The following is a 27,502-nucleotide window of genomic DNA, read 5'->3' as shown; positions in this document are numbered from 1 at the left end:
TCCAGTTCAAATCATCATTCATTACCTGTCTTGGCATGTTCATTGGCAGTCGACAGAATCCGGCGATGGAGTTTCGGAGTCCGCCCTCAAGGTGGAATAAATGCCAAGACAAGTCGTTATATCGGAGAGGCGTTGAGAAGTGAAGTTGATGACTTACCGGTGGGATGGATGGCGAAGTCGAAGCTTTACCGATGGGATGAACCATTAGTGCGGAACGCGACCTTTATCATTGGTTTAGACGAACCCAAACCCCAAATCGTCCAGTGTTCCCCCTTAAACACAACGCTGCCAAGCCCATCCTTATTCAAACCTTATCCGCAACCCCTGCCAAGAAGCAGCACACAAGCAGACCGGCAGTGCGCTGCAGCGATTGCCTTTACATGTGCGACCAGCAATTACCAATTCCATGGAAAGAGTGATCTAATTACCCAGCCAGTTAGATTAATAGGTGGGAAAATCCGCCGGGGTTCCAGGGTCATCCTGACCCCGCACGGAAAACGAGCTCGGCGGAGCAGGTACAGTCGCATTTCCGACATGTGTACCATGAGTTCTTAAATAGGCGTGATTCCCAGTACTCAAGAATGGAGTCAAGCAGCTTTCTCGGGTTCATTGGTTCTTCTCCAGTTGCCAGTCATGTTGTCCAAACTCACCTCTGCCTGGCTGCTGGCCGTCATGTCCGTCAAGCCGGTTTCGTCGACTCTTCTCTACGCCGCCTCCCACGCGGGGACCGTCACTACTCTCAACCTTCAAACCTCTGAGTCCGGGGCAACTTTGGATGCAATCTCAACAACGACGGAATGCGCTGCCAATCCTTCCTGGCTCACCCTCGACCAGTCAAAGTCTCTGCTCTACTGCGCGGACAGAGGCCTCACCAATCCCAACGGCACGCTCGTCTCCTTCTCAAAGTCTGAGAACGGAACCCTCTCGCCGCTTGGCAAACTGGAGACCATCAAGGGTGCCGTTAGCTCTGTTGTCTACGGCAAGGATGGTGGTGGAATTGCGCTGGCATCTTAGTAAGTACATCGCCCACGTGCTACGCTAGCATTAGAACCCCTGTCAGAAGTCGACCTGGGTTGTAAATGTGAAATGGGAATGTTGGAAAGCGATATGTATCTCAGAACTGACAAATGGATGTAGCCCTGCATCCTCTTTCGAGGTCTTCTCTGTAGCTGACCCGAGCGACATCAAGAGGTTGCAGTCCTGGACGTACTCGCTGAGCCAACCAGGCCCGAAGCCCGCTCAAAATGCCCCGCATCCCCACGAGGCCATCCTTGACCCCACGGGGGAGTTCGTGTTGGTTCCAGATCTGGGAGCCGACCTGGTGCGGGTTTTCAACATCAACCAGGAGACATACGAATTGACGCCTAGCACTTCTCTCAACGCGGCATCCGGAAGCGGCCCAAGACACGCCAGATTCCTCGTCGTCGGCAAGAAGACCTTCTTCTTCCTGTTGGCTGAGCTCGGCAACACCATCACTTCTTACGAGGTCACTTACAACCAGGATAAGACTCTGGAATTCAAGGAGGTCTTCGTCGTTGGCACTCACGGCCCGGACAACGTTGTCCCTGTCGGAGCTGCTGCAGCTGAGATCCACGTCTCTGTGAGTACTACAGCACTTCGAATGATCGAATTTCGGCGACTAACCACAATCCCAGCCCGACTCTCAGTACCTGGTCGTTTCTTCCCGCAACGTCAGCACTTTCAGCATTCCCAACTTCGACAAGACCAACAGCACCGAGATTGTGTCCGACGCGCTGGCCACATTCGCCATCGACCAGGAGACGGGCCACCTGAACTTCACTCAGCTCTACCCTGCTGGTGGCAGGTTCCCCCGCCAGTTCTCAATCAACAAGGCTGGTGATCAGGTCGCTGTTGGTCTTCAGTCAGATGGACGTGTGGTGGTCATCAGCAGAGATGTCAAGACCGGTCTTCTCAAGGATTTCATCGCGAACATTGACATCGCTGGCGAGGTTGTGTGCGTCATTTATGACGAATAGAAAAAGCCAGTTGAAGCGGTAGGAACTTGTGACGCGACAGCAACCGAGAAGCAATTGAGAAGCAAGAGTTCTGCGAGCGCATCTGGCAAATTTGAGGACTCAACGTATATAACCAACCAAAAACCACATTTCTTTTCAAAGAATAAAATCAAAGTCGGATTCGCATAATGTTTGTCTGCTGCATAAATGGCTCAGGAGTCACACTTCAATGTTGAATTAGTAGCATGCAGACTACATAGGCGAGATCGTGTGTACTCGTGGAAAAATGTATGACATGCATGGATCCCGAGAACGAGTCGGAATTTGGAACTCGAGTATTCCTTGGAAATAATCTTTGAAATATTGCCTCGATAAGAAGATCGGGCAGGAATCGGACATTGAAATAGAGGTCCCGGCTAGACCGTAAAACAGTAGCACGGAAGAATTGTCTTATCGAGAAGCTCGTTCTATGTAAGATTTGAGAAGTTGAGTTCCATATGAACTCGGCCAAACTGAAGCAACAGACCAACTTATTATGGAAGGACTGAGTTGGTGTAAGTTTGGTTGAACGCTGTTGCGAGGATTCGGCCCAGATAAGCTCCAACTGACGGCCAGCGAAGGTTTTCAGGGGTAGCGGCTATCACGGCTCCTCCACCAATGCACATTCCAATCCGGGCCATGGCGTCAATTGACAGCCCGCAGAACTGGGAAGCTCATCGCATATTCCCCGGACATTGCGGGACTCTTTGTGTTGCACGGTAGTTACTCAACCCCTGGTATGGCGGGCTGATCGCCGAGCCGAGTTCTTGCGGAGCCGTCTTCTCGGTGCGATGCGAAAGACAAGCTTTCTTTGCATCCGATCTACCTTGGCAAACAGCATGCCCAAGTTCGTCCCATGAAAATCGAGCTTATTTTAGGTGCATTGGTCGACTTGCTGAATGAACGAGCCAAGACCGTTCTTTCCCACACATTGTGAGCTGTTTTGCTCTGCGGGTAACAAGGTTTTATTGCGGCCCGTATAGGGGTTAAGGTTATATTAATGCTGCTAAGCTATAGTCAAGCAAGCAAAAGTGCGCATCCGTTCGGTCGGCTCGGGAGCTTGTTCAGAATGCAGTTCGGGTCGATTTTCGATGCCGGATGGGTCGCTTTGAGATTCCCCGCCAATTGGAGACTATTTCCTCAAGGAACACGACATATCTGAACGTTTCAAACTAAGAGAATTTGCTTTTCCTCCTAATTAACGGTTAATTGCGCGATATCAATCATGTTCATCAGTTGCCGGCACCTATGTTTATCGTTCGCCATTGCAACGGCATCCCGGCCAAGACGGTGCAGCCGAGTTAATTGTAGGGTACACTGCAGCTGGGCTACTCTAATTATTAACTCTCTCTCCATCTTAGAGTCGCATCAAGTGGTGATCCATGCCACATTCAATCAGCGTTGCAATAAGATGCAGTGCCTCAGGGGAAACCAATCACGCCAAACACGATTACCTATTTATTATCGGCCCTCTCGCCAAGTTTCTGCCAAGATGGCCGTTTGGTTCCCCCAGCGTCGCCACTCGCCATTTTCATTCGTTTTACTCTAGATAATAACCATGGCCTCCGCGTTTTCTCTACGCGCTCTTCTGTTGGCGGTGTTACCGTGCACCGTCTTGGCCCACTGGCGCGTTGATGGCCACAACCCCGTCAAGGCGTTGGCGGAGGAAAGGCGTGGCCCGAACCGTCGCCATATCCAGAAGCGTGATATCACCGGTGATTATCAGTACTTGACTGACAAGACTCAGAGTAAGATTTTCATGGAGTGTCTGTATTTCTCAGAGAGCAAGCTAATGATGTCTCAGAGTATCTTGTCAACGGCACCGACATTCCTTTTGTCGACTGGGATCTCGGCGAGTCTTACGCCGGTCTGATGCCCATCTCCAAAAAGTCGAATGAGACGCGCGAGCTGTTCTTCTGGTACTTCCCAAGCACTAACAAGGATGCTTCCAACGAAGTCACCATCTGGTAGGAACTCCCCACGACACATCGCACTCATCGAGACTAACATATACCAGGCTCAACGGTGGCCCAGGCTGCAGTTCCTTCATTGGGCTCGTCCAAGAAAACGGCCCCTTCACATGGTTTCCCTCCGCCTACCGCCCCGTATACAACATCTACTCCTGGTCCCAGCTCTCCAACATGCTCTACGTCGACCAGCCCGCCGGCACCGGCTTCTCCGTCGGCTCCCCGGACGCCACCACCGAGGAAGAGATTGCCCAGCAATTCCTCGGCTTTTACCACAACTGGATGGAAACCTTCAACACCACTGGCCGCAAGACCCACCTCACTGGCGAGAGCTACGCTGGCCACTACATCCCATACATCGGCGACGCCATGATCAAGTCCAACCAGTCCGCCGACTACAACCTCTCCGGCGCCATGATGTTCAGCCCCTACATCCGCAGCGTCCCCAACGACTTCCAGCAGCACGTCGTCACCAAGCCCTTCGTCGAGGAGTACAACAACGTCATGGGCTTGTACCCCGGCGTCGGTGACTACTGGGACCGCATCGAGGCCGCGGACGAGGCCTGTGGCTACAAAGAGATGCGCGAGAAGTATTTTACCTTCCCGCCCGCAGGCCCCTTCCCTCCCGGAAACATGAGCAACGAGTGCCAAATTTCCTCCATTGTATACGATGGCTTAGCTGAAATCAGCCCGTGCTCCAACATCTACCACATCTCCCAGGGCTGCCCGAACCCGTCCGACCCCCTGCTCTGGGCCTCGGCTGGTGACAACGCCAGCGTGCCGCTCAGCTTCGACAAGAAGGACTGGCACGGTTACCTCAACATCCCCCAGATGCGCAAGGCGATCCACATCCCCGAGGGACAGAAGGACTGGCAGGAGTGCACCGACGCGGACCCCTTCGGGCCCAACGGCGACCAGAGCGAAGATCCCTTCACTTCGGGTGCCCTGACGAGAGTCATCGAGCACACCAACAACTTCATCATCGCCAGCGGCAACCTTGACTGTAAGTTCTCAAGAGCAACCACTCACTACTGACTCTTTCAGAAGTTGACATTGTGATCCGCAGACCGTGTTCCTACCAACGGCACGCTCTATGTGCTGCAGAACATGACCTGGAACGGAAAACAGGGCTTCGACGAGTTTCCCAGCAAGACCTTCTTCCTCCCCACCGCGTACAGCGACCTGTCTTCGCAGAGCGCAGCGGGCAAGATCGGCGACTGGGTTGAGCAGAGAGGCCTGAACTTTGCCAGAGTTTTCAACGCCGGACATGGTGAGCTTTTCTGGACATCCTTCCTGGGATTGTGTTTCATGGTGACTAACATGCTGTGATAGAACTTCCGGAGTACGCTCAGGGTGCGGGCTACCGTCTGCTCGAGAAGCTTCTAGGCCGCGTATCCGATCTGGCGTCCGACGTCATGTTCACTGCCCTTCCTGGCAACTTTGCGGCTCCCACGAATGCGACAACGGCCAGTAAGAAGCTTTAAATTTCCGTTAGCTCTGCTTCACAGCAGTCCAGCGCCCCTACGTAGACATAGTCTTGATGCAAGAAATAAAACTTGTAATCATGTTACCCCTTTAATCAAGAGACCGCCTATTCTTCCTGTGCCAAAGCGACTACTTTTCATGTATACTTAGTAACTTTGATAATGAGGACGACGGGGAACGACAGCGATAGACGCTGATAATAGAGAACGAAGACGATATACTACGATAGCGAGCACACAGAAAAAGCAGTCGCTCTCGCACAGGAGAAATCAAGCGGTCTCTTAATCAATGGCTCGAATCACACTTGGCATGCTCGCTCGCATAGCGCCATAGCCCCCGGCCTCAGCACATCCATCACTGAGGCGATTATCACACAATATGAAAACGTTGGATCAGATTCATGCAGTCAAAAAGTCTACTGTGTTGTGTTTGTACGTTTCTAAAAAAGATGTACATGAATCAACCCCGGTTCTCCATGACATGCCCAGCCTAAGGAGGACAGCACCAGTAGCCGACGGCCTAACATCTCATTAGCCAACGAGTTCATTTATACGTGGCGCTGGACATGACTTACTGCATCAACAGATTCGCAGGGAGGAAAGGGAGGCCAATCAGCTTGGGAAGTACCGCACTGGTCATGATAGTCAGCTACGTAATGGTAGGAAATGAGTTCGTGGCGCTCTCACCTTGTACTCAACCAGCGCGGAGTTGAAGCAGCTGTTGCCGGACTTGCTGCACCCAGGGTGAGACCAGCCCATGACGGCCACGGGAGCAATAGCGAGGAGGAGAGTGGAAAGCTGCATATTGAATATTGTTGGCCGGGTGCTGGAAAAGAGACTGTGTCTGCCAATCTTTGTAATATGGCTTGTCCAAGAATAGTCCTGGCCTTTTATATCATTCTCGCAGGGCGTTCGGACTGATTGCGGATCGGCGGCCTTCTGTATTCTCCGTTCCCCAGAACGGTGAAGCATCGTAGGCCGAGTCAGTTGCTCACTGAGATCGAACCGGTGGGCTGTGGAGACGGTTGGACGATCTCATCTGAACTCATTTATTCGCTGCCAGGCACGGTTTGCTCCGGGGACTTGGCTCTAGTGTGGGATGTTATTAAAGCTGTGGCTGTGCTATAAGTGCCGGCGGGGACTCTCACGCTCTCGAGTCGGGCTCATTTGAATTGCTAAACGGAGACAGAACAGGAGTCTTCGAAATCTCATGGATTTCCAAGCAGAAAGTCCTTGAACCTCATGCCACTTTTGGTGATTTAAAACGGCGTATTCATCGTCTTAGAGGCGTTGAACGTCAGCACGGCGTAGGCCGCTGCCAGCGAGTCATTTCAGGGCGCGGTGAAGATTTCGGGTGGGCATATGCAAGCATGACGGGCTTGGCGTTAAGCTTAATCGTCCCGCGACGTCCGTAACCGCGGGATTCTGCCCCAGAGCCTGCGGAGGCTAGGGGAGTTTGGCGACGTGCCCCAGAGTTGACTGGGCTACTCAGACATGTCGGGGCCTTAGGCTACGTTGCTTCGGGACCTTCTTTGACGTATGCGGGAGTTCTTCCCGGCGGACAGTCCACGGAGGGCTGCAAGTCTGCGGCGCGGTGTCGTGTAGATAGGGCCGGCTCACCCTTCGTCATGCGTTGCTGGCATCGGTGCTTGAGCTCGTCTCGTGTAAGTTGTCATCGTGTAGGATATATGCTCCATCAGAATTGCCATGCCAAAGACTGGCCAAGAAGTGCTACCTAAATGTCAACGTCACTGATGGGCTTGAATCCTGAGAAGTACCACAGCCCACAGCCTACCCGGAAAGAAAAGAAAGTAGCAAGATAATCAAAAGGAGCCCTTTGGCTAGAGCTTAGGCCTGTGAGGCAGCAATTGAGCAATCCGCTCATGTCCTGCTCATGTTCACATGATTTGGGTAAAGGGTGCAACAGCAAAGAGGCTTGCGAGCTGACCGGGGATGCGTCGACTTTAAATGTTCTTAAGCGCCGCGCCCTATCCTCTCATGCAGCGCCCTATTGCTCCGTGCAGGGCAGACTTTCGGCGGACTTTCAGCGGCTTCCACGGAGCAAAGCGGGCCTGGGCCGGCGTCCGCTCCGCGGGATGCGCGGGGCCGACGCCCGGATTTGGGACTGCACCGTGGGGCAAGCACGTCTTAGTTACACCGGGGCGTTACGTCCTATATGCCGGCAAGAGCGTCAGAAAATGAGTTGCAGCTGGATACGAGATAGATACCCGTCTAAACTTCTCGTCCGTACGGACTCCGAGCCCAAGGCTGGCTGGCTCAAGACGCCGTCGTCACGACGGACAGCTCCATCAACATGGGACGGAGTAAACCCGAACACCTAACAAACATCATCCCCTCTCTCGATCCAGTGGATCAGAGCATCTGATATCCATCATTGACTTCGTCCGTCTCGGTGGACTACTTCACAGTTCTCGAATACATAAATGATAACCTCTTCCCCAAGTAAACCAACAGCACCATGCTCACCATCTCCAAAACCTCACCATTCCCACCACCACCACCAAAATGCCCCCTTCAAAGCTCGACAACACCCACATTCTAATCTTCGGCGGCTCCTCCGGCCTAGGCCACACCACCGCCTCCCAAATTCTCTCCTCTTCCTCCCCCTCCACCTTAACCCTCGTCTCCTCCAACCCCTCCAAACTCGTCGCCGCAGTCTCCCGTCTCCCCCCCTCCTCCACAACCATCAAAACCCTCACAATAGACCTCTCCGACCTCCCCAACCTCCGCCAAAACCTCCTCACCCTCCTCGACACCGCGACCGCCAACGGCCTCAACAAAATCACCCACATAATCTACACCGCAGACGGCGCATCCCCCCTCCCGCCCTTCCCCGAGACCCAGGTCGCAGACATCACAGCCCAGCTCTCCCTGCGCGCCTACGCCCCGCTCATCCTCGCCTCCATCCTGCGCACCCACGCACACATCGAAGCAAGCCCAGACACCTCCATCACCTTCACAAACGGCTCCTCGTCCCACCGCCCCATGCCCGGCTGGGCCGTCGCCGACGCCGCCGCCGGCGCGATGGAGGGCATGGTCCGCGGCCTGGCGGTCGACTTCGCGCCGGTGAGGGTGAACCTCGTATCCTCCGGGCCGGTGAGCACCGAGCTGTTCCAGACGCTGCCGGAGGAGACGGTGGAGCTGTTCCGGAGCAAGTGTCTGACGGGGCGGATCGGGAGGCCTGAGGATGTGGCGGAGGGGTATCTGTATCTCATGAAGGATGGGAATGTGACGGGGACGACGTTGTTCACGGAGGGAGGAAGGATTCTAGCCCCGTGAGTGGTTTTGGTTGTGTGAGATTCCAGCGTTTGGAAAGTGATGTCAGATCAGTGCCACTCACTGCTTCACGGCAAACGAGAAAAGTTCAGTCATAGGCATATTTACCATTATCGCTATGTCCGCCCACGCCTACCCATGCGCAGAACCATGCATCCCCATTTTGAACGGATAAAATACAAGGGCGCTCCGGCCCCTTTTCCATCTCGACTCCTCCCATGCTCAATCACCATACCATTCCCGCAGGGGAAGACCTCCCACTCCAAATCAAGCCAAGAAGTTCCGCCTCCTTGGGGTTCAACTAGCTCATTGAATCGGAACTTTCGCTATCTTCGATGGTGGTAATAGTCAGATCGTCGTCATCTGTATCCATCTCAGAGTCCCAGATGCCGTCCTCGAATATCCTGTCCGGGACAGGGTCGTCTTGTCCGTTCTAGGGGATGCAGAAGTCGACCCAGCTGCCCAGGTAGTCGAGTCTATTGCCGGCGTTCTCCTGGCTCTTGTAAATGTCCTCAAACTCCTCAAAGCTGAGCTTGCCCCAGCCGCCGCGGTCGGCGGCTTCCTTCTCTGCAATGTCGAGGCGCTTCCACTCCATAAGCTTGGAATGCAATATCCCTTCCTTTTCCTTGGCGGCGCGGTCACGCTTGCCCTCGCGATCCTTGTTCGAAGCTGCCCTGGCGTCCCTCATTTTCGTATTGACTGATTCGGCCGAAGATGATGGTGTAAGTGATGGGATGGGGGGCTCGATAGAGGCGTCGCTGTTGGGACGAAATTGGGGCATCGTAGGGTCGCGGTACTCGACTTCTTCAACGACCGGCACCTCTTCCTCTTCTTCTTCCTCCTCCTCAGCACCCTCCTCATCCGTTTCGTCGATTTCTTCAATCACCCGCTCGACCTCTACCGCAGGATGAGTATTTTCACCCTCGCCGGAATCCTCAACTCTATAGCCACTAGTCAAGAGCAACTCTTCGAGGGATCGCTCAGCAATCGGCTTGCTCTCATCCAGCGCCTTACGCGGCTGTCGCGGTTCGGTCGCCTTTGGCTTCGTCTCTTCAACGGTGAGGTTCTCAAACAGAGCTCTGTGCGTCTCTCTCTGAGATCGAGACGCGGCCGCTTGAATAGCCAAATCCTCCTTGTCCTTGAAAATGGCATCGAGGAGCTCGTTGAATGCCTGCTGGGTGACCTGGTAAAGAATCTCCTTGCCCGCGTCTCGCTCCTCGTCTGGGATCTCCATACCACCCCAGCGCTCGGGAACGCTCCTGGAAGATGCTGATGCGTTGGATCTAATCTCGTAGTCGTCCAATTCTTCCGCAAAGCGAACCTTTGAAGATGATCTCGAGCGTGGGGACAGAACCTGCTGCTGCGCTGCCTTGGAACTCTCAGCGACGCCGTTGAGGTTGTTGACGAGCACGTCTTCATCAGACTGCCATCCGTCCGGAGCCAGGCCGCCTTCTTCTTCGTCGAGGTAAAACTGTCTCCTCTTCCACCTGTCGTGTAGTTGCTTCCTTGCGGCTTGTCGCCGTCTTCTTTCAATATCCGGTGCCAGCTGCCTCCTATGGTTGATGACCTGCGCCCGGAGTTGGCTTTCTGTGGGCATAGTGCTAGTAAACTGTTCTGAATCGACTCTTCTGGTCCTGTTATCCGACTCGTTAGATTGGCCAACAACAGCACCGGTCGAGCTTCTGTTTTCCGCATCCGAGTTGTTGTTTCCATCCTCTTCACCGTCGGAGCTGCCCAATTCAAGTTCAAAGTCAAAGTCCAGCTCGTTGCGTTCGCGACGTTGTCCACTGAGCAGGTCCGGCAGATCATCCATGCTTGTAGGCGGGTTCAGCAGGGCATCCCAGTAAGGCGTATCCGGTTCACTGTCGGGAGACCGCATCTGAACGGTCCAGGGGCTGCCGATGTAGGGCGCGAAAAGCCGGGTCAAGACGTCCTCTCTCGCCGATGTATCGCCCTTATCCTCGCTCACAGCACCTTGTCTGCCGGGTTCCAGTTCGACGTCACCGTTGGGGTGGAAGATCTTGCCCTCGCTGCGGTTGTTGCCATCAGCACGCGGAACTCTTCCTTCCCGACCAAAGAGACTGCTGAGAGGTTGCCGGCTGGCCACCAATTGCATTGCTTCAGTGCTGCCCATGAGCTGGTCGTCCAGTCCGTCGAGGATATCGCGGTGCATCTGCTTGTAGAGAACATAGTACGCGCGGAACATTCGCAAGAAGTCGCGGCGGTTAACGAAACCGTCCCCGTCAATGTCGTAGCCCTCGAAGATCTTGCGCAGCTTGTCCTTCCGCTTGCGATACGCCAGTCCATGCAGGAACTCAGTAAAGCCAATGAGGTCGTCGTTGTTGGTATCGTAGAATGAGAACATCCGGTCGTGTATCAAATTCGGTGTCGCATGTCGGGAGCCACCAGAGGGTACTAAGCACCGCTCAAATGTCTTCTTGTCCATAGCAAGCTGCAAATCGTCCGGATCCTCGCGCCACTCCGTGTTCGCCATGAACGAGAACTGCTCCCAAAAGGCCTCGATCTCGGGCCTCTCGAACCCAGTCTCCTTGCTCAGCTTGGCCATTAGCGACCGCGGCAGGTTCCTTATGCACGCCTCCGGATCACCAGTGTACCACACCGGCTGCATCTGCCTAGGACCAAACGGCGGGGCGGGGACCTTGATCTTGTAGAAAATGTGTGTCTTGATGTGGACGCCCTGCGACTCGCACGTCTCGCAGAGGTCGAAGTCGGCGCAGTTGGCACAGCGGTAGCGGACGCCGCGTATGGGCACCATGCCGCAGGCGTTACACGCGCAGCCTCGATGGACGCAGGCGTTCCGTCTCGCATTGTCCTCCGAGACCCTGAACAGCAGGCTGACGATGTTGTGCCCCGCGCGGGCCTGGGGCTGCATGCCGTTGGGGTCGTTCCACCACTCGTCGACGGTGCCGCCGTCGACTATCGTGTCGCCGTCATTCAGAGGCCGGATTGCGTCGAGGTCTGCGGCGTTCTCGTCCGGGACGTGGTCGCCATCGCCGCCGTCAGACGAGGAGAGGGAGTTGGCGCGGCGGGTGCGACGGTGATTGCGGCGGACGGCGTTGCTGCGGTGAAGGCCTGGGCCGGGGACGCCATCTCCGTAGGCGTCCTGGGTCGCTTGGTAGGCGTAGTAGCTTACGGAGAGGGCGGCGATGGCGGAGACGACGGCGACTGCGATGCGCGGCCGGGTGAGGCTGTCTGTTGATGGCACCGAGAGCCACATGATGGAGCGTAGGTGTACCTATGCGTGTAGCATGTTGAGGACGGTAATTGATGTTCACATGCACATGTAATCTGCTGCTGATCAACTGCTGAAGGCGGTAGGTATGTGGCGTCGCAGGACGAAATAATATTCTTCGCTTGATGTGACGAGCTGAGCTGTTCGATGACCAAACGAAACAGGGTCAGACTTGCACCAGCTGTTGATTCTGCCGTATGGAGGGGGAACGAGGCAGGCGGTGAGCTTCTCTCGAGAAGTAGTCAAGTCAGCACGTGGCCCGAGCTTGGGTGTCACCAAGCTATTGCGAAGCGGGTACGTACCGCGGACGGTGTTCCGTCCTCACTATCAGAAGCATTGGACATTTCAACGGTTGAATAAGGCCTTCTTGCCATCAACAATAAGCTCAAAGACCCTTTTGTGAAAGACTAGATGAGTAACCCCAAGCTTTCAAGAACCTTGAAAATTCCGCGCCATCCGATCTCTTTCAACTCTCGACGGACCTCAGGCATACGGGGCCAAAGTCTCGCCCAACGTCCAATGTGCTGGGAGCTTCCACGCGGCGATTGAAGCTCCCCGGGGCCGAGGCATTGTTCATGTGGGACTAGGGGTCACAGGAACCCGCGCCGCCGCTGAGTGCTGCTGCTATCAATGTACTCCCGGCTAACATCCATTTCGGATACCGACGAAATGTATCCTGATAACTGACACCGACACTCATCAACGTCACCGCCGTCCTCTCTGAAGCATCTCTGTCGAGCTAACGTGGGATCCCATGATCGCGTTCACAGACGCCGCCTTCTGCAGCACTTTTATTAAATAAGTCCTGTTTCCGATATAACCGCCTCGCAAATCGCCAAAAACCCGTAGGTCTGGTTCGGGTCAAGGTAGCGAATACGCTTGCTTCTTTTCGTCGCATATTCTCAATCAAGGAGGGTGGGTTCGAGCTCAAGGATCAAGCTCCCCCGGCTCTCAATCTATCTCTGTGTGTCTCTCAGACAAGAGCAGCTCACAGCCTCAATCAAAACTCATCTGTAACACCCTCCTCCTGCCCCCATCGCCACCCTCGAGCTTTTGTTTCCCTCTTTGCTCAAAATCCACTTTCTCTTGCGATCTACCTTACATACATGCGCGTAAACCAACGACGATTCTAAATCCAGCCGCAGGTTCAACCTCACAAACGATCTGCACTGCAACCTCACAAAAAGGTTCCTGGGGTAAAAGAGATAACCCGCAAACATGGCTACCAAGTAAGCGCTGCTGCTCATCATGTCAACTCAACCCCGGGGATAGCTTCATCTGACGAAAATGCGCTGTAAGGGTCCCCGTCTTCCCAACGGCGGAAGCCACAATGAACCACCCTTCCTATCCCTCAACGATATGGAACCTCGAGCCCGACCGCTCAGGAAAGTGTCCCGTCGCCAAAGACCGTGACGGGCCCTTCAACATTTCCTGGGAAATCCACGGCCACGGCCCCTCCAAGATCATCGTAACGCTCTCCCTCTATGTCCTTCCCCAATGCTTGCCACTGACAACCCCCAAAAGTTCATCATGGGCCTCGCCGGCGTAAAAACCTCCTGGCAGCGTCAAACAAAACACTTCGGCCACGACAACGCCGCCCGCTACTCCGTCCTCATCCTCGACAACCGCGGCATGGGCGGCTCCGACGTCCCCTACGCCCGCTACACCACCTCCGCCATGGCCCTCGACGCCCTCGACGTCCTCACCCACGTCGGCTGGGCCTCCACCCCGCGCAGCGTCCACCTCTTCGGCATCTCCATGGGCGGCATGATCTCCCAAGAGCTCGCCTTCGCCGCCCCGGACCTCTTCGCCTCCGTCACCTTCCTCTGCACCGCCCCCTGGATCGAAAACACGAAACCCCTCCTCACCAACCTCGCCGACCGCGCCGCCATGCTCGTCCCCAAGTCCATGGACCGCAGCATCCAGGACACCGCCCTCAAGCTCTTCCCCGCCGACTGGCTCGTCCAGCCCGACGAGGCGGCCGAGCTCCCCGACCAGAGCACGCCCAAGTGCGGCCCCGCGGACGGCGGCAAGGGGTATGGTCGGTTCGACAGCAACTTCCAGCGCTTCCAGGCGCAGGAGCTCGTGAAGCGCTGCACGCCCGGGCTTTTCAGCATCCGCGGCTTCATCCTGCAGCTCGTCAGCGCCGGGTGGCATCACAAGTCGCCCGAGCAGCTGGGGCAGCTGGCGGACGCGGTCGGCAGGGAGAGGATCGCGGTCATCCATGGCAATGCGGATGTAATGATTGATGCGCACCACGGCCGGTTGCTGGCGAAGCACTTGGAGCCTAGTGTTGTTGAGTTTATTGACGGCATGGGACACGCGCCCATCATGGACAGGGTGGCATGGATGAATAAGTGGTACGTGGACAGGATCGACGCGGTCGAGAAGCAGTTTCCCTTGCCATGAGGGGGATGTGTCGACCCGCTGGGCGGTGAGTTGAGCAGACACATAGAGACAGGATACACGATAGTGCAGGTCGTGAGAGCTTTTATTCATGTACTATGATACCTCCGCATCCATCCAACGCCGTATGCATGCAGTCATACCGTTTCTCCCGGTGCCGTGCTCGCCCCTTTGCGAATCCCCATTTACAACATCACCAAACCAATGCCGCTCAGGTTCTCCTCGTCCAGCTTGTTACGTCTGTCGACGCCTCCAGCAATGGGGGCCGCTAGGTAGTTGAAGAGGTAGTAGTGCAGCTGGCCGTCACCGGGTCCGAACTTCTGCTGCTCCAGGAAGAGGCCGTTGTCGAGGAGGGACAGGCCGTTGAAGACGTCGAACCTGTGCTTCTTGGCCAGGATGAGAGCGTCGCCGATGAGCGAGTTCAGGCGCGGCTTGAGTGCCTCCTTGTCGAGAGGCTGGGTAGTGCCGATCTCGGAGGCATAGTACCAGAGGTAGGCGGCGCGGATGACCTGGTGCTTGGTGCTGTTGATGATCGTAGACTCGAGGCAGTAAAAGGAGAAGAAGTCGGTTATCTTGCCGTTATTCTGTTCTTGGTCAGCCATGCCGTCAACAAAGAGGGCAATTCAATACAAACCTCAACAACGTAGGTCCAGATGACCTGCTCGCCACCCTTCTCCTTGTCATGCAGGAACCAGTGCTTGAATTCCTCCTTGGAGAACTGGGGCGCCATATCGAAGCGGGCGAGGTACTTGTCCAGAAGGGCGCTCGCCTGCTCAATGTCCTTCTCCTGCAGCTCGCGCAGGCCCTTGGTCGACGTGTTGTCGGGCAGCGCATACTTGCGGATCTGGAACTGGGGCTTGCTGTTGGCAGGCAGCGGGCTGAAGCCGACCTCGTACAGCTTCTGCCAGTTGATGGCGCGGTGGAAGTAGCGACAGGTGCTGACGGGCTTGGGCAGAACGACACCACCAGTGTACAGACCCTGCCAGATCTCGCGCAGGTTGCTGCGGCGGGTAATCTCCTTAATCAGGACGGGCGCCAGACGCTTGCCGCGAAGCTTCTTGTGGACAACCATGAAGTTGACCTCGGAGCAGGTGATGACGTTCTTGCGCACGCGCAGGTTAACGGGGATGGCTGAGATAAAGGCGACCAGCTTGCGAGACTGAGAAGCGCGCACACCAACGTGCCACTCCTTGCGCCAGCCAGGAGCCATCAGGGCCCTGCAAAAGTCAGCTTCCACTTGTCTATCAAAGATAATACCCGTCCTTACCATTGCAGCATGGCAGGAGAGTAGTTGAAACGGAACATGGCCTCGTCGTCCTCGACGTAGTGTCCGTTCAGCAGCTCGTACACCTCCTTCATCTCGCCCTCGTCCTCGAGGTTCATTGTAACCCACTCAAAGCCGCTGACCATTGGCGCCGGCTCCTTGGGGACGTCCTCGACCTTCTGGACGCGAATCGGGCCCTCCTCGATCTTCTTGTCGCCGTCGCCGAACTTGGGCACGGGCTGCGTGGCCCAGAACTTGTAGCTCGCCATGTCCTTCGCGTTCTTGCCAGCCGAGGCCAGGCCGGTCATGATGTCCTGCAGGTTAAGCTGCTTGAGCGCATTGGCCGTCTGCTCCGCCGACTGGTTGCCGGAGCCGCTGGCGCCAATCTCGTTCGCGAGGGCGGGGTTCAGCGCCAGCAGCTCGGTGAGCTGCTGGGGCGTGAGCCCGCCGATCGCATCGCGGATCTGCTGCTCGGGGTCGCTGGGCTTGCCGGTCAGAGCTTCCTTGACCTTCTTTCTCTTGGACTTCTTCTTCTTCTTCTTGGCGCCACCGGAGGCAGGAGCGCCGGCCTCCTCGGGCGCATCGTCCTCCTCCTCCTCCGACTCGACCTCGGGCTCCTTGCCCTTGCCCTTGTTCTCCGCCTCGGCGACGGCGTCCTCGGCCTGCTTGACGGCAGGGTCGAGGGGCTTAGACTCCTCGGCAGGCATGTTTGTGCTTGTTCGATTCGCTCGCGCGGGTTCGTGGGGTGTTGTTTGCGGCAATCGCAGGCGGGGTGGTGGCAGTGGTGTCGTGGTTCGAGCTTTTGGAGCTCTGGACAAGCTTGGAAGGTGGGAATGGCGGGGGAAGAAGTTTTGGCGGGCGAGAGGACAGTTTCATGTGGCCGGGCAGTTTCCAGCTGTGACTGCATCATGGCGGGGTTAGCTGCTGGGGTGCTGTGTGCGGGCACTGCGGGGCAGCCATCCCACCTGGCGCTAGGGCGCCTCAGCGATCGCGTGGTCTCCAGTTAGGGGTCCGCAGACGCTGTCGCTGCCTGCTGATGTGCGTTTGATCAGCCACGTATCTCACCTTAATGTAATGACGGCATTCTGGTTTGGATTTTTGTGTCCTTATCCGCTCTCCTAGTGCACGCGTCTTGCGAAAATCGGTTTCGTGTCTAAAGTGAGTTCGGTAGGCGGTTCAGAAGAAAGTCCATACGTCTGCCTGTGAGACTTCGCGCTGGATTCATAAGGTTCATCGCCAAACTCCCAGTCCCTGTCGCCCGAAAGGATAAGGACACTGCGATTTCTCTGACTTAAATCGGTTCATCATTACTAAATCTATAGCATCGCGCCAGATGTCTACGCTACTAAAGTCTATCAAAAGCACCTCCAAAGTCTAGTACGACTCCTACTCTGAAGTCTTGAAAATGAAGGCGCATATTTACAATGTTCGGCTGCTGGTGTCAGAGCCAGCAGCATCATACGCAGTGCCTGCAAGATCGAAAGACCGCATTACTGCGAGGATTACGGGTGCATATCCCATGATGTCGTTGTGTCCTAGTCTTGTTAGTTACTGCCCGCCGAAGCATCATTTTTGTTGGTCGCTTACCTCCGTATGGGAACATTTCTTGTCGAATAATGATATTGTGGTCCGCATGCCATGTCGTGACGAATGCGTTCTTGCCCTTGTGAATCGTCCGTACCTCCTTCCAAGACTCGAAGGCATGGTCGCTCAGCCCGCCATCAACAGTGGCATTAGCCGCAGCCCGAAACAGCTTGCTGCTCTCCTCGCAGGGAATATCCGAGTCGTCCTTGGCAGATATCAGAGTTAGGCGTAGCCTTCGCTTGGTCAGCTTCACCAGGCTCTCAAGCCTGTCAGCCGACGGCCACTTGTCGTAGATGAAGGTCTCCATGTACCCCAAGAATCCAGGCCAGACCTTCAGAGGGCCCAGAACGGGGAAGAGTCCGCCGATCTTGTAGCCACTGAGCATCTTGGGTAAGTTACTGAAGCCTGCGACGAGAATGACTCCACCGAATTCGATGCCCTGGGAGGCGTATAGCTCCGCGACGCCGCTGGTCACGGCAGTGCCCAGGCTCTGGCCGAGAAGGACGATACGGTCTGAGGAGACGCCGGCAACATTAATGACCCAGTCAATCAGAGTAGCCGCATCTTGGATAAGGCCGTCTTCAGAGGGAGTGCCTGTGGAGTGACCGAAGCCGCGATAATCGATTGCCAACACGTGGTAGGAAGAGGTGTCAGTGATGACATGGTAACTGTCAGGACGGTGGTTTTGCGCGATATCTCCGGCGTTCTGTTCTTGTCAGCAATGTCAAAATGCGGTTCAAAAGGACGCCCCTTACACCATGAACTGCAGCATATTAGTATGAGTGAGCTTTAGACAGGACGGCGTGGCTTACATGATAGAACAACGCGGGCTTCAGGGTCCTCCTTAAGCGCCTTGAAAGACTCGGTCTGGGTGAAGTCCTCGCAAAAGCCGGGCCTCTGTGCTGAGAATCTCTCTTCCTGCTTCAGATAGGCTGGCAAGGGCATGACATGCCAAGCATACAAGTTCACTCCATCTGGGGTGTTGAGGGAGAAGGGTGTGACTTGGCCCTCTATGCAAGACATGGGTCAGTTAATTGCGCGTCGCCAGTGGCGGTGATGGTACGTGGACTGACTAGCAAAGCCAAACCGCTCAGGTTCATTGACGCCGCGCCACCATAGTGTGTTTATCTTGTGCGCGTACAGAAAACTGCAGGAGAGAGTCAGATAAAGTACTCAGGAGCGAATCAACTGGTAAAACCTCACTGTCGTTGAAAAAATGGTGTTGCGCCGAGGGCCAAAAATGTGAAGTAAAGACCCAGAGGAGCTGCGACCACCCAGACGGCGGATCGCAGGATCGGAGACAGCGGAACTGTCATGGCGTGGGCAGTGGGACAGTTTCTTCAGGCGAAGAGAGAGAATCGCTTTGGGGGAGGGCGTCGTGATGGTTCCGGGCTATATACAGGTGACGGGAGGCGATGTCGTGGCCACCCTCGAGGATGCCTAATGGAGCTGGTTGCTTGGTTGAGGTTGGAATTGTCTGCGGCCCGCAGGGATGGTGTCACCGGCTGCCTTATCATTCGGTACCTTCTCTGTGGTTGCATCGCGCAGCTTTCTGGAGGTACCGCGCACTAGAGGCAGAATGTCCCCAAGATGCGGCGGCCTTCCACATTTGCGGTATCAGCCGCACTCTGACGACAACAGACGGGCCTCGGTATAAAACTGAATTCTTTGTACCGAACATGGCCAGTCAATCGACTAACGGCTTGGCCAACCGTTTTCCCGGAGAAAGTGCAGTGTCTGGTTCAATATTTTCGGCATTGCTGGACGTCAAGACTTCATTTGGTGCTGTCCTGGGATTGGTTGCAGCGGTGGTAGGTAATTTACTGCTGCAGAGGGCGTGTTGCGAAATGCGAGAGGAATCTGCCCAGATCACAGGTTGTCACTGCCCCCAAGCTTTCACAGCCACACTGCTCTACCCACCCGCGTTTGCTTTCCCGCTCCTCACTGGACCAGCGCTGGCGCCAGAGCAGGTCGGCAGCAATGACACCCGGAGCGAGCCAGATTGGCAATTGATGGGAGAAAGCCTGCAGGGTGAGGGCGAGGGCGAGGCGAGACCAACAAGAGAGGGACCGACTGGGATGGGAAGGTCATGGAAAACGGCACGCATTCTTGCCTTAGGTAATCACGTAATGTGGAGCAGATGTGGGTACATCTGCTGCAAGGGTGCCGCGGTACAAAGGTACATCCCGTCTAAGAGACGGATTTTGGCGCGATTTAAGTGGCAGGCGGAGCTGAGCCAAGCCCTTCGTCCAGTCAGGGCGCGGCAAGTGCCCAGTTTCCCCCCCTCTTGCCGGCCAATCAGACGACCAGATCCTTGTTGAACTTGCAGCCCGCCTTTCTTTCGTCGGCTACGACTGGACGGCGCCGGGGAGCACTGCAATGGAAGGAAGTCCAGACTGACTGCACCCCGTGTCAGCGACACAGAGAGAGAAAGAGAGAGGCTCCGGGCAGTGGACGTCCAGCGCAGCAGCAGCAGCAGCAGCGTGCCCGTACCCGCAGCGCCTTAGGTTTGGTAAGGCGTGTTCCCGTCCACCTCAGGTCCCCAGCCAGTCAGGCAAAGCAACGGCAACAACGACGGAGACTTGGGAGCCTCAGGTACATGCCGCATGTATCTTTTCACCTCTCCGAACCATTCGGCTGCCGCACCACGCCTCATAGGTACAACCGTCCTGCGCGGGCTCAGTACCGCGCCCATGTATCTGCCCTGTACCTTTCTCCGATCCATACAGAGACAGCTCCCATAATACTATATCCCATCCACCCCAATTCAATTCCCACGAACCTGTCCGTCCCCGAGTCTCCAAATCTCTTCCTCCACCCCATCCCCAGCCTGCTCCCACGACGACCCCCGAAATCGAAAGCCGTAACCCACCGACTCGCTCGCCCGCTCTCTCACGCACGCCGCCGTCGATTGTCCCTCTCCCTCTCATCTCGAGACCGAACCCGACGAGCACGCGCGCAGTCGAGGGCTGTGTATTCCCTAGCTTATGATGACCATTCCGACACGCTCGGAAATCGACCCGTGATACCCTGAACTTTCGCGACAGGGAGACGGAAAAGGCGAAGACGTACACAGTCATGGAGAGGAAGAGGAAACTGCCCGCGAGGGCTGCTGCGCGCGTCGAGCACATTGCGAAGAAGCGCACCGTCACCCCTCCCGAGCATCGATCCGTCACCCCAGTCGCGGCTCCCGTCGAGGAGCCCCCGCCGCCGACACTGCCCAAATCGATCCAGCCCGGAAAGCCTTTGCCCACCGTCGAGGATCCCCAGCCTGATGATCTTCCCAACAAGGAATACCAGTCCTTCCAGGAGAGGTATGTCGTCGGTCTCCGCAGACCAGTCCTCCTACTAACAGATGCCACAGCGGTGTTATGGCCGAGTCCCTTGCACGGTCGCGGCATAGATGGATGGCCGAGGGCATGTTCGAGAAGTACTGGACCAAGCCGTTGAGGAGGAAGGGCGCGACCGAGGACCCCAAGAACCCGGCCAAAGACACCATGAGCAAGATCGGCCAGGTGCAAATTACAATTGAGCCGCACGTCTTTGAGGCCACCATGTGGGCTATCAAGGACCCGAAGCCGCCTGCGCCCACCACCCAGGCAACTTTCCGACCAATTCTGCAGTATGGGCCCCCAAATGGTGTCATGCCGCCTCCTCCCACTCCAGCGACAACGAATGCAAACCCTCCTATTGCGCCAGCCGAGGCAAAGCCGACCCCTCCAGCCCCGACACCAGCCTCTCACTCGCCTGCACCCCAGCAAGCGCCATCAAGGGCACCGTCTGCGCCGGCAGCTGAACCCCCGAAGCCAATTCCATCACCACGGACTTTGGACGCTGCACGACCTGCCGTCGCGACACCACCTCCTCCCAGGCCAATGGCTCCCGGAGCACCAGTTGCAGCGCCTGGGCAAGGACCAGTGCCTGCGCCGGGCACTCCGTCACACCCTCCCGGTCAGCCTGGCCCGGCACATTCTATGCCAAACTCACGACCAGCAAGCGCAACTCCGACGCCGGGGGCAGGAGCTGCAAAACCTGCGGCTCCCAAACCTCAAGGCACTGATCCTATCATCATGACGTTGGCCGAAAAGGCGTCAGAGGATCCTATGCTCCGCGATCTCATGAAGCGAGTAGCAGCAGGAGAGGCAAAGCCCGATGAGCTTACTAATTTCCAGAAGATTATTGACCAAATTACGGTCGAATACAAGAGAAAGGGAGGCCAGCAGGGACCTTCAGCAGACAGATTGCTTGTCGACGGGAGGACAGTCAAGTACTTTGCTGACGAGGTGCGCACCATTCTGGATATCGTGCTCTCAACAAACCCGCGCCAGAAGTCGGGCGAGTTGCTTCCCCCTCGAGGCAGTGATCCTTTGGTAGTTGCCTTGGTTAGATCGGCTTTGGATGACAACAAAGTACGCACGATGATCCGACGGATAGCCGAGAACCAGCCGGGTTTCACCGATGCGACAGACCTGAAGGCAGTGCTTGACAAATTGCACAAGGAACTCAAGGGCGGTCAAACTCCTCAGCCTCAGCCATCAACCCCGCAGACTCCAGTGAACGGCGTCCCGAACGGGCATCCCCCAAAACCGGCCACAGCCCCTGTGCCTTCGCCGAAGCCAGCGCCGGCAGCATCGCCCGCACCTCAATTACAGCATCCTCCGCAGCAAGCCTTGCGTTCCAAGGGTCCACCGCAGCCAGTGCGACCTGAGATCTCAGGCGTCTGTCTGGACTTCACCGGCGGGAACGGCGATCGTTACCTATTCCCAAAGTACAGCATCCTGGAGTATCTGCCAGGCGGCCAGCAGGTGGTTGCCTCGTTCCTGATTGTCCGCAAGGGCAGTCAACTGGAGTACGGAGGAGACGCCAAGCTCGACTACTACCAGCCCGTTACCATCAGAATATTTTCCCCCTCTGGACGAAACCTCGACTATCTTCAGAGGGTCGTCGCACCCCCTGACGAGGTCAGACGGTACATGGATGATGTGATGGACAACATGACGCGGGCAGAATACGTGCTCTTGGCCATGCGCCTGCCCCGAGGCGAGCGCGAGCCCGAGAAGGACGACAACGGCAAGGAAATCGCCGCGCCACCATCAAGACCCGAGTCCACGGCTCCCGATGCCCCAGCCCCCAAGCAACAGTCAGTGATGTGGGGCCCCATCACGTCCAAGTTTGTTCAAAAATTCAACAAAAAATGGTTCGAAGAGTGGAGGAAGAGAGAGAAGCAGCCAGCCGGCACGACAAAGTCAGATGAAATCTTCAGAGAGGCTTGCCAGGCGATTGGCCGCGACCCTCTGGACAAGGATATAGAGTACGAGAAGATGATTGAGCTCTTGGCCGCAAAGGACTCGGAGTCATCATCTTCTTGAAATCAAAATTCCAGCAAGCTAGACGAGAAAGCACACCATTTTGAGTGCTGCGGCACTTGTGTAACCTAGAAATCATTTCGAAAGGGGGCACCGGCGAGCGGGTGAGTTGGGTAGCACGCATGTCTTGTGGGTATTGCATAGGGTCAGATGTTGCATTCTTAGGCCTCTTCATTGTGGTTTTACTTCATTTTTTACTTCTTGGCCAGGCCTAGAAGAGAGGTCTGGGTGGAAAAAAGAAACCGGAGTGGGTTTGTCGGGGTGTTTCTTCTCCCTTTTTTTTCCTTTTTTTCGTCTACTTTTTATCCATTGGTGTTCAGAGAGTATGTAACTTTTCCTCGGGTAATGAGGATACAGCAAAGGGGTGGTGGCTCGATTCCAGCAGATGTTTATTCCCACAAAGAGTTGTGTGCTTTCGGAGACAAAGGAAGGAGTGGTTGGCAACCCGACAGACAGACCGGACAGAGAATTCAGAAGAATCATTCCTACTGCTTTGCTGGTGACCTTTGCATGTCCTGAGGGATGGTATCTAAACTCTGCCTTGGAGCTTAGAGCTCAACATACCTACCTTCTGGGCACATATGTGCTCTCGTATGGGCAGTTGGCTTATCATTGCCAACACGTCTCAGCTGCGGGAAGATTACCCGCCGGCTGAAGACCGCGCAGGCAGTAGGCATGGGCACTGCTTCCTTCTATGTGGCGCTCCAGTCATCAACCATTCCGGAGGGCACTTTCATATGTGTTCTGAAGGTCTCTGCAGCCCCTACGCACATCTATGTAACCCTCTAATCTTTTATCCCGAAACAATCAGCCCAGTCACTCCAGCCCAATTGTTCCAGGGGGCTTGGAAATGCTGCTTCGCGTTAAACCTCGTCCTTTGGACGGTACCATGTTGGTGCCATTTTGTCTATCTTGTTGAAAACGCAGGAACACTTCTGTATTTTCAGAGAAGTAGCTGACTCCTGAGAACTAAAGCGTCGTGATTGATGTGAAACTAACTAGCTACGACGTACATGCGGAGTGGGAGGTCGCGCTGGTTCCACCAACTGCCGAGTATGACAAACCTGCGAGTTGTATCCTCATTCTGAAGGTACTTGAACTAGTTCAATCTCAGCGAGGTCACTTCAGGGGTAGTACGGGGTTCGCGGGGCAATGAAGACTGTATTGCAACAACGTTTCCCGTGATAGCATCTTACTTGCACTGGGCGACACTTGTGGCTGCTGAGCATGTTTATGGCTCTCTTGTTCCTTGTCATTCCCCTTGCTTAGGCAATAGATGATGTTGGCAAGTCAACCATAAACGACTATCATTTGAGCCAGAAGCTTTTGGTCCGAAATAAAGTCTGTGGTAAAATAAACACCGACTTGATACCATAAGAGCTCACGCAGTGGCCAGCAATCACAAGCGCTGCCCGATGGTTTTGGACACTAAGAGATGCCAGCCCAGCTGATGAGTCTGATCTTTCAACCTCCTCTAATCTTTCCTTCAACCAATACTCCAACCTTACTCGTCCTTCCTTGCACGTTCATCTCCCAAAGCCTCAATGCAATTATGACGACCATGAGCGCCTAAAAATTCCCTATGGACGAGGCACTGGACTGTATTCGCTGCAAAAACGGGTGAGTCATCTTGGACAAGCCCGAGGACCACGATAGCAGCGCAAGAGACTCGCGGTTCTCACCTGCTGCCCGAGAAGAGGAAGGTCCCTCGGGGGCAGATTCAGAGGCAACTTCGGAGCTCGTCTGCGGCCTACTGTACCTTGAAGAGACCTGCCCGAGTCTGAAGCCACCCGACTTTGCCTCATGGTCTTCCCCCTTCTTCAATTTGTCCACTCGAAACGTTTGCGTTGCTGCTTCTCACCAGCCTCAATGGAAAACAGAAACGCCACCTGTTCACTCGATACTGAGGGGCGCATAGTCTCGGTGTCCATGTCGAGGACGCTTGCGCGGGGCTCCGATGGCGGCAGGAAGATATCTGTAGTGGAGTTTAAGGCGCAGGCTCGGGCGGCGAATTGCGACTCGTCGCCGGCAGCTGCGATTATGGGATCCTTGGAATCGGTACCATTGCGCAGCAATATCCCGGGTCGTGAACCAAGAGGGTTTTCTGCTGAAGCCTGTGTGTATGTCAACGATGAATAAGCGGTCATCGCGGAAGTCACCGCACAAGTAGAACGTCTTGATTCCCGTCATGTAGTGATATCCATTCATTATTCGGGGAAAGGATAAAGAGTACTTCTTGGTATGATGGCGGAGCCTGGACATCCTGAAGCAGAGTGTCTTGGGAATCCTGGCTATAGGTTGGGGTTTTTGGATGTCCCTCTTCCATCATTGGGGGCTGGTGCACTTGGATCAGTCTTTCGGATGACGGCCAATGCATACGCAATACTATTAAGTGATAGAGCGGACAAAGAGACGATGGATGACAGATAATCGTTTGCTTGTGTCTTGATTGGCAGGTATGGCCTGCACTGGTCTTCCCCGATAAGAATCGAGCAACGGCCTGATACAGAAGACTGTCTGTCAATGGGTACTGAGCATTCGTCAGGAACCTGTTGCGAAAACCGCGCCAGCGAGTCTTTTCAGCTCCTTGTGTTGGCGGCCAATCCCTTGACGTGTGGATTGAGTGGATACTTGACTGGAAAGTGTGTTACAACTTGCAAAGTAGTTGAAAGAAGATTGAAGACCTGGATAGCATCAACATGATGGGATTTCCGTGGTAGTCTCTCACGGCGGAAAATTGATTGAATATTGCATGTAGATATCAAATTATGTATAACTTTAGGCTGGCTAGTGCCACTTGTTACCAAGTATTGGAGTGAAAGCAGACACCATGCATATAGTAATGCCGCGATCTGCGACCGCGCGTCATTGTAAAGCCAACGGCCTCATGCAGACGAAGTCGGCCAATCTGCCATTGTGTAGCCACGTAAAATAGAGCAGTGGACAAGAGACACCACGGAAGGGGGTGTTGATGACCAAGAGAATGCATTGTGACGGCCACGGTGAATTATGCTCAAGTCGCATTATCGATCGATCATCTGGCCTTGCCTGGATGAGAAACTTATTGATCAATGTCAAACTCCTCAGCAGCGGGCTGTGATCGAAGAGGCCTATAAACGCAAAGCCATATGCGCGTCAGCCGGATGCCACAGCCAGATGCAGTATTCAGACAGAGAACTTGCAGGTCTGTGTGACGGTTATTAGAGCTTGTCTCATTCGCGTCAAGGTTGATTTTGCTGCTTTTCTTTTCAGCCCGACCGTTTACCTTCAGGTTCTTGGCATACAGGTGATCGTGGATATAATGACCCAATAGCTATCTACAAGTGAGACTTCTCCTGTACTGTACAAGAAGTCAAACCTCCCACATCAAGGTCTTACCTATCATGCGCAGAGTTTCTCTGAGATTTGGTTCCCCCCACCCTGACCTTCTGACTTTTTATTTACGCTTTTGTACGGCAGTTTATTGCCTGCGGGCATAAATTATTGATTGCCATACAACTTTGTCGAAGACACTTGCGCGGGCCACAGTATCATTGGCTTCACAGAGGAACCTCTATGAAAACCCCATAATACAAATTAAGAAGCCGCTCGCTTTGTAGAGGCAGCTACCTTATCCGCAACACCACAACCCTTCGTCGAGCTTCATCTCACCTCATCACTCCCAACACCGTCAGCGCTACTAACCGATCAAATCAATCAAATTCAAATATTCTACTTGAAAGGTTCTAAGTAGTATAACACCTATAATATATAACCTTCAGAGTAAATTATATTATATTTAGATTCTAAGAGCTTAAAGCTCTCTAAATATTTAATAATTATTAAAATAATATAAATATTTCTCTTATAAATCCTAATCAAATCTATCAAATATCAAGAATGCCCTCGATTTGTTTGATCGGGTAGTAGCGCTGAACACCGTCTTCCTAGAATATTTTAGACCTTGGTCTCTAGCCACAAAAATGCCAATTTGCAATTACTGAACGCTTGTTGATTTCCCCGAGCCAACCATGCCCGCTGTTCTCAGTGGTCGTGTCATCAATGGCCCCGTGTTCAGCGATCTTCTCGGTCTCAAGGAGGTCCCTAAGCTTGACGTCGAGAAGTTCGGTACTTGTAACGTCCCTTCGTACGTCTTTGATCCGTGCGACCTCCAGAATGAGAGTCAGCAGAGAAAGGGCGTCAGGATTGTCGCCTCCTTCCCCGCTAGCGGTGGTGAGTATTGCATCCCAACAGCAAGGTTCAAAATCATGGCAGAGGAAACGACTAACTTGTGTCTAGTTGTCCGGTATGAAAACGTCCCTCCCGCTTGTTTGGACCTTTTTACCATTATCGGAGGTTCTTGCAACGTCGTCACCGTCCGCCCTACCTCCTGTGGTACGGCCTGCATTCAGTGGGCTGGTCTGTCTGATAAAGAGATGGCCCTACTCAAGGACCCAAAGTACTGATCTGTCTGATGAGTAGATGGCTCTATTCAAGGCCTAACTACAGACCTTTTATTCTTGGCACTCGCTCATACCCTTTGTTATCTCGAAAAACAGGTCAGGGTTGAGACGTAGTTAAGCTTTCTCACTCAGATGTAATGGTAGTATTATATGAGTTTAGACTAATAAGAAAGTCAAACAGTTCGGAATATCAAGGATAACCTCTATCGAGTAAGCTTGATAGCCTACTCACTAAGAGAATTCACCGCAGAATGAACTCGGTAACAACATTTAGCTAGTGCTCTATCAAGTGAGGAGGATATTTTGAAATGAATACATAATCTGGTTTGAACGCTTCAAGTACTGCTTGATTAAGGTAGCCACTAGATTGATTAGGGGTCGAGGTCGATTAACAGGTCATATTCTCACGCAAGATCGACGTTTA

General features: G+C 54.6%; 10 protein-coding genes across 10 annotated transcripts; 6 read left to right on the top strand and 4 right to left on the bottom strand.

Moving 5' to 3' along the window:
• Positions 1–672: 672 nt before the first annotated feature.
• Positions 673–1,997, top strand: GCG54_00013818 (putative 6-phosphogluconolactonase; the record flags this gene model as incomplete). The annotated part of the gene is made up of 3 exons (XM_045413665.1): positions 673–1,013; positions 1,138–1,600; positions 1,656–1,997. 3 exons carry the CDS (start codon positions 673–675, stop codon positions 1,995–1,997), a joined length of 1,146 nt encoding a protein of 381 aa, XP_045269736.1.
• A 1,576-nt stretch (positions 1,998–3,573) lies between these two features.
• On the top strand, positions 3,574–5,466 carry GCG54_00013817 (Carboxypeptidase cpdS; the record flags this gene model as incomplete). Its single annotated transcript, XM_045413664.1, has 5 exons — positions 3,574–3,763; positions 3,820–3,982; positions 4,033–4,985; positions 5,049–5,252; positions 5,315–5,466. The coding sequence occupies 5 exons, from the start codon at positions 3,574–3,576 to the stop codon at positions 5,464–5,466; spliced, it is 1,662 nt and encodes a 553-aa protein (XP_045269735.1).
• A 490-nt stretch (positions 5,467–5,956) lies between these two features.
• On the bottom strand, positions 5,957–6,270 carry GCG54_00013816 (uncharacterized protein; the record flags this gene model as incomplete). Its single annotated transcript, XM_045413663.1, has 3 exons — positions 5,957–5,986; positions 6,042–6,098; positions 6,154–6,270. 3 exons carry the CDS (start codon positions 6,268–6,270, stop codon positions 5,957–5,959), a joined length of 204 nt encoding a protein of 67 aa, XP_045269734.1.
• Positions 6,271–7,992: 1,722 nt separating this feature from the next.
• On the top strand, positions 7,993–8,766 carry GCG54_00013815 (Short-chain dehydrogenase/reductase fsr5; the record flags this gene model as incomplete). Its single annotated transcript, XM_045413662.1, has 1 exon — positions 7,993–8,766. One exon carries the CDS (start codon positions 7,993–7,995, stop codon positions 8,764–8,766), a length of 774 nt encoding a protein of 257 aa, XP_045269733.1.
• Positions 8,767–9,196: 430 nt separating this feature from the next.
• GCG54_00013814 (E3 ubiquitin-protein ligase mib1) lies at positions 9,197–12,001 on the bottom strand (the record flags this gene model as incomplete). The annotated part of the gene is made up of 1 exon (XM_045413661.1): positions 9,197–12,001. One exon carries the CDS (start codon positions 11,999–12,001, stop codon positions 9,197–9,199), a length of 2,805 nt encoding a protein of 934 aa, XP_045269732.1.
• A 1,345-nt stretch (positions 12,002–13,346) lies between these two features.
• Positions 13,347–14,425, top strand: GCG54_00013813 (uncharacterized protein; the record flags this gene model as incomplete). Its single annotated transcript, XM_045413660.1, has 2 exons — positions 13,347–13,502; positions 13,541–14,425. 2 exons carry the CDS (start codon positions 13,347–13,349, stop codon positions 14,423–14,425), a joined length of 1,041 nt encoding a protein of 346 aa, XP_045269731.1.
• A 182-nt stretch (positions 14,426–14,607) lies between these two features.
• Positions 14,608–18,586, bottom strand: GCG54_00013812 (Glycylpeptide N-tetradecanoyltransferase; the record flags this gene model as incomplete). The annotated part of the gene is made up of 8 exons (XM_045413659.1): positions 14,608–15,006; positions 15,057–15,639; positions 15,690–16,400; positions 17,110–17,221; positions 17,274–17,976; positions 18,096–18,280; positions 18,344–18,417; positions 18,474–18,586. 8 exons carry the CDS (start codon positions 18,584–18,586, stop codon positions 14,608–14,610), a joined length of 2,880 nt encoding a protein of 959 aa, XP_045269730.1.
• Positions 18,587–20,348: 1,762 nt separating this feature from the next.
• Positions 20,349–22,639, top strand: GCG54_00013811 (uncharacterized protein; the record flags this gene model as incomplete). Its single annotated transcript, XM_045413658.1, has 2 exons — positions 20,349–20,584; positions 20,626–22,639. The coding sequence occupies 2 exons, from the start codon at positions 20,349–20,351 to the stop codon at positions 22,637–22,639; spliced, it is 2,250 nt and encodes a 749-aa protein (XP_045269729.1).
• A 1,817-nt stretch (positions 22,640–24,456) lies between these two features.
• On the bottom strand, positions 24,457–24,783 carry GCG54_00013810 (uncharacterized protein; the record flags this gene model as incomplete). Its single annotated transcript, XM_045413657.1, has 1 exon — positions 24,457–24,783. One exon carries the CDS (start codon positions 24,781–24,783, stop codon positions 24,457–24,459), a length of 327 nt encoding a protein of 108 aa, XP_045269728.1.
• A 1,863-nt stretch (positions 24,784–26,646) lies between these two features.
• On the top strand, positions 26,647–27,081 carry GCG54_00013809 (uncharacterized protein; the record flags this gene model as incomplete). The annotated part of the gene is made up of 2 exons (XM_045413656.1): positions 26,647–26,848; positions 26,915–27,081. The coding sequence occupies 2 exons, from the start codon at positions 26,647–26,649 to the stop codon at positions 27,079–27,081; spliced, it is 369 nt and encodes a 122-aa protein (XP_045269727.1).
• Positions 27,082–27,502: the final 421 nt, after the last annotated feature.

Source organism: Colletotrichum gloeosporioides, assembly GCF_011800055.1.
Source record: "Colletotrichum gloeosporioides strain Lc1 chromosome Unknown consensus_11, whole genome shotgun sequence".
Lineage (NCBI taxonomy): Eukaryota > Fungi > Ascomycota > Sordariomycetes > Glomerellales > Glomerellaceae > Colletotrichum > Colletotrichum gloeosporioides.
Note: the sequence above shows the minus strand (reverse complement) of the source record. Positions and strands in the feature narration are given on the sequence as shown.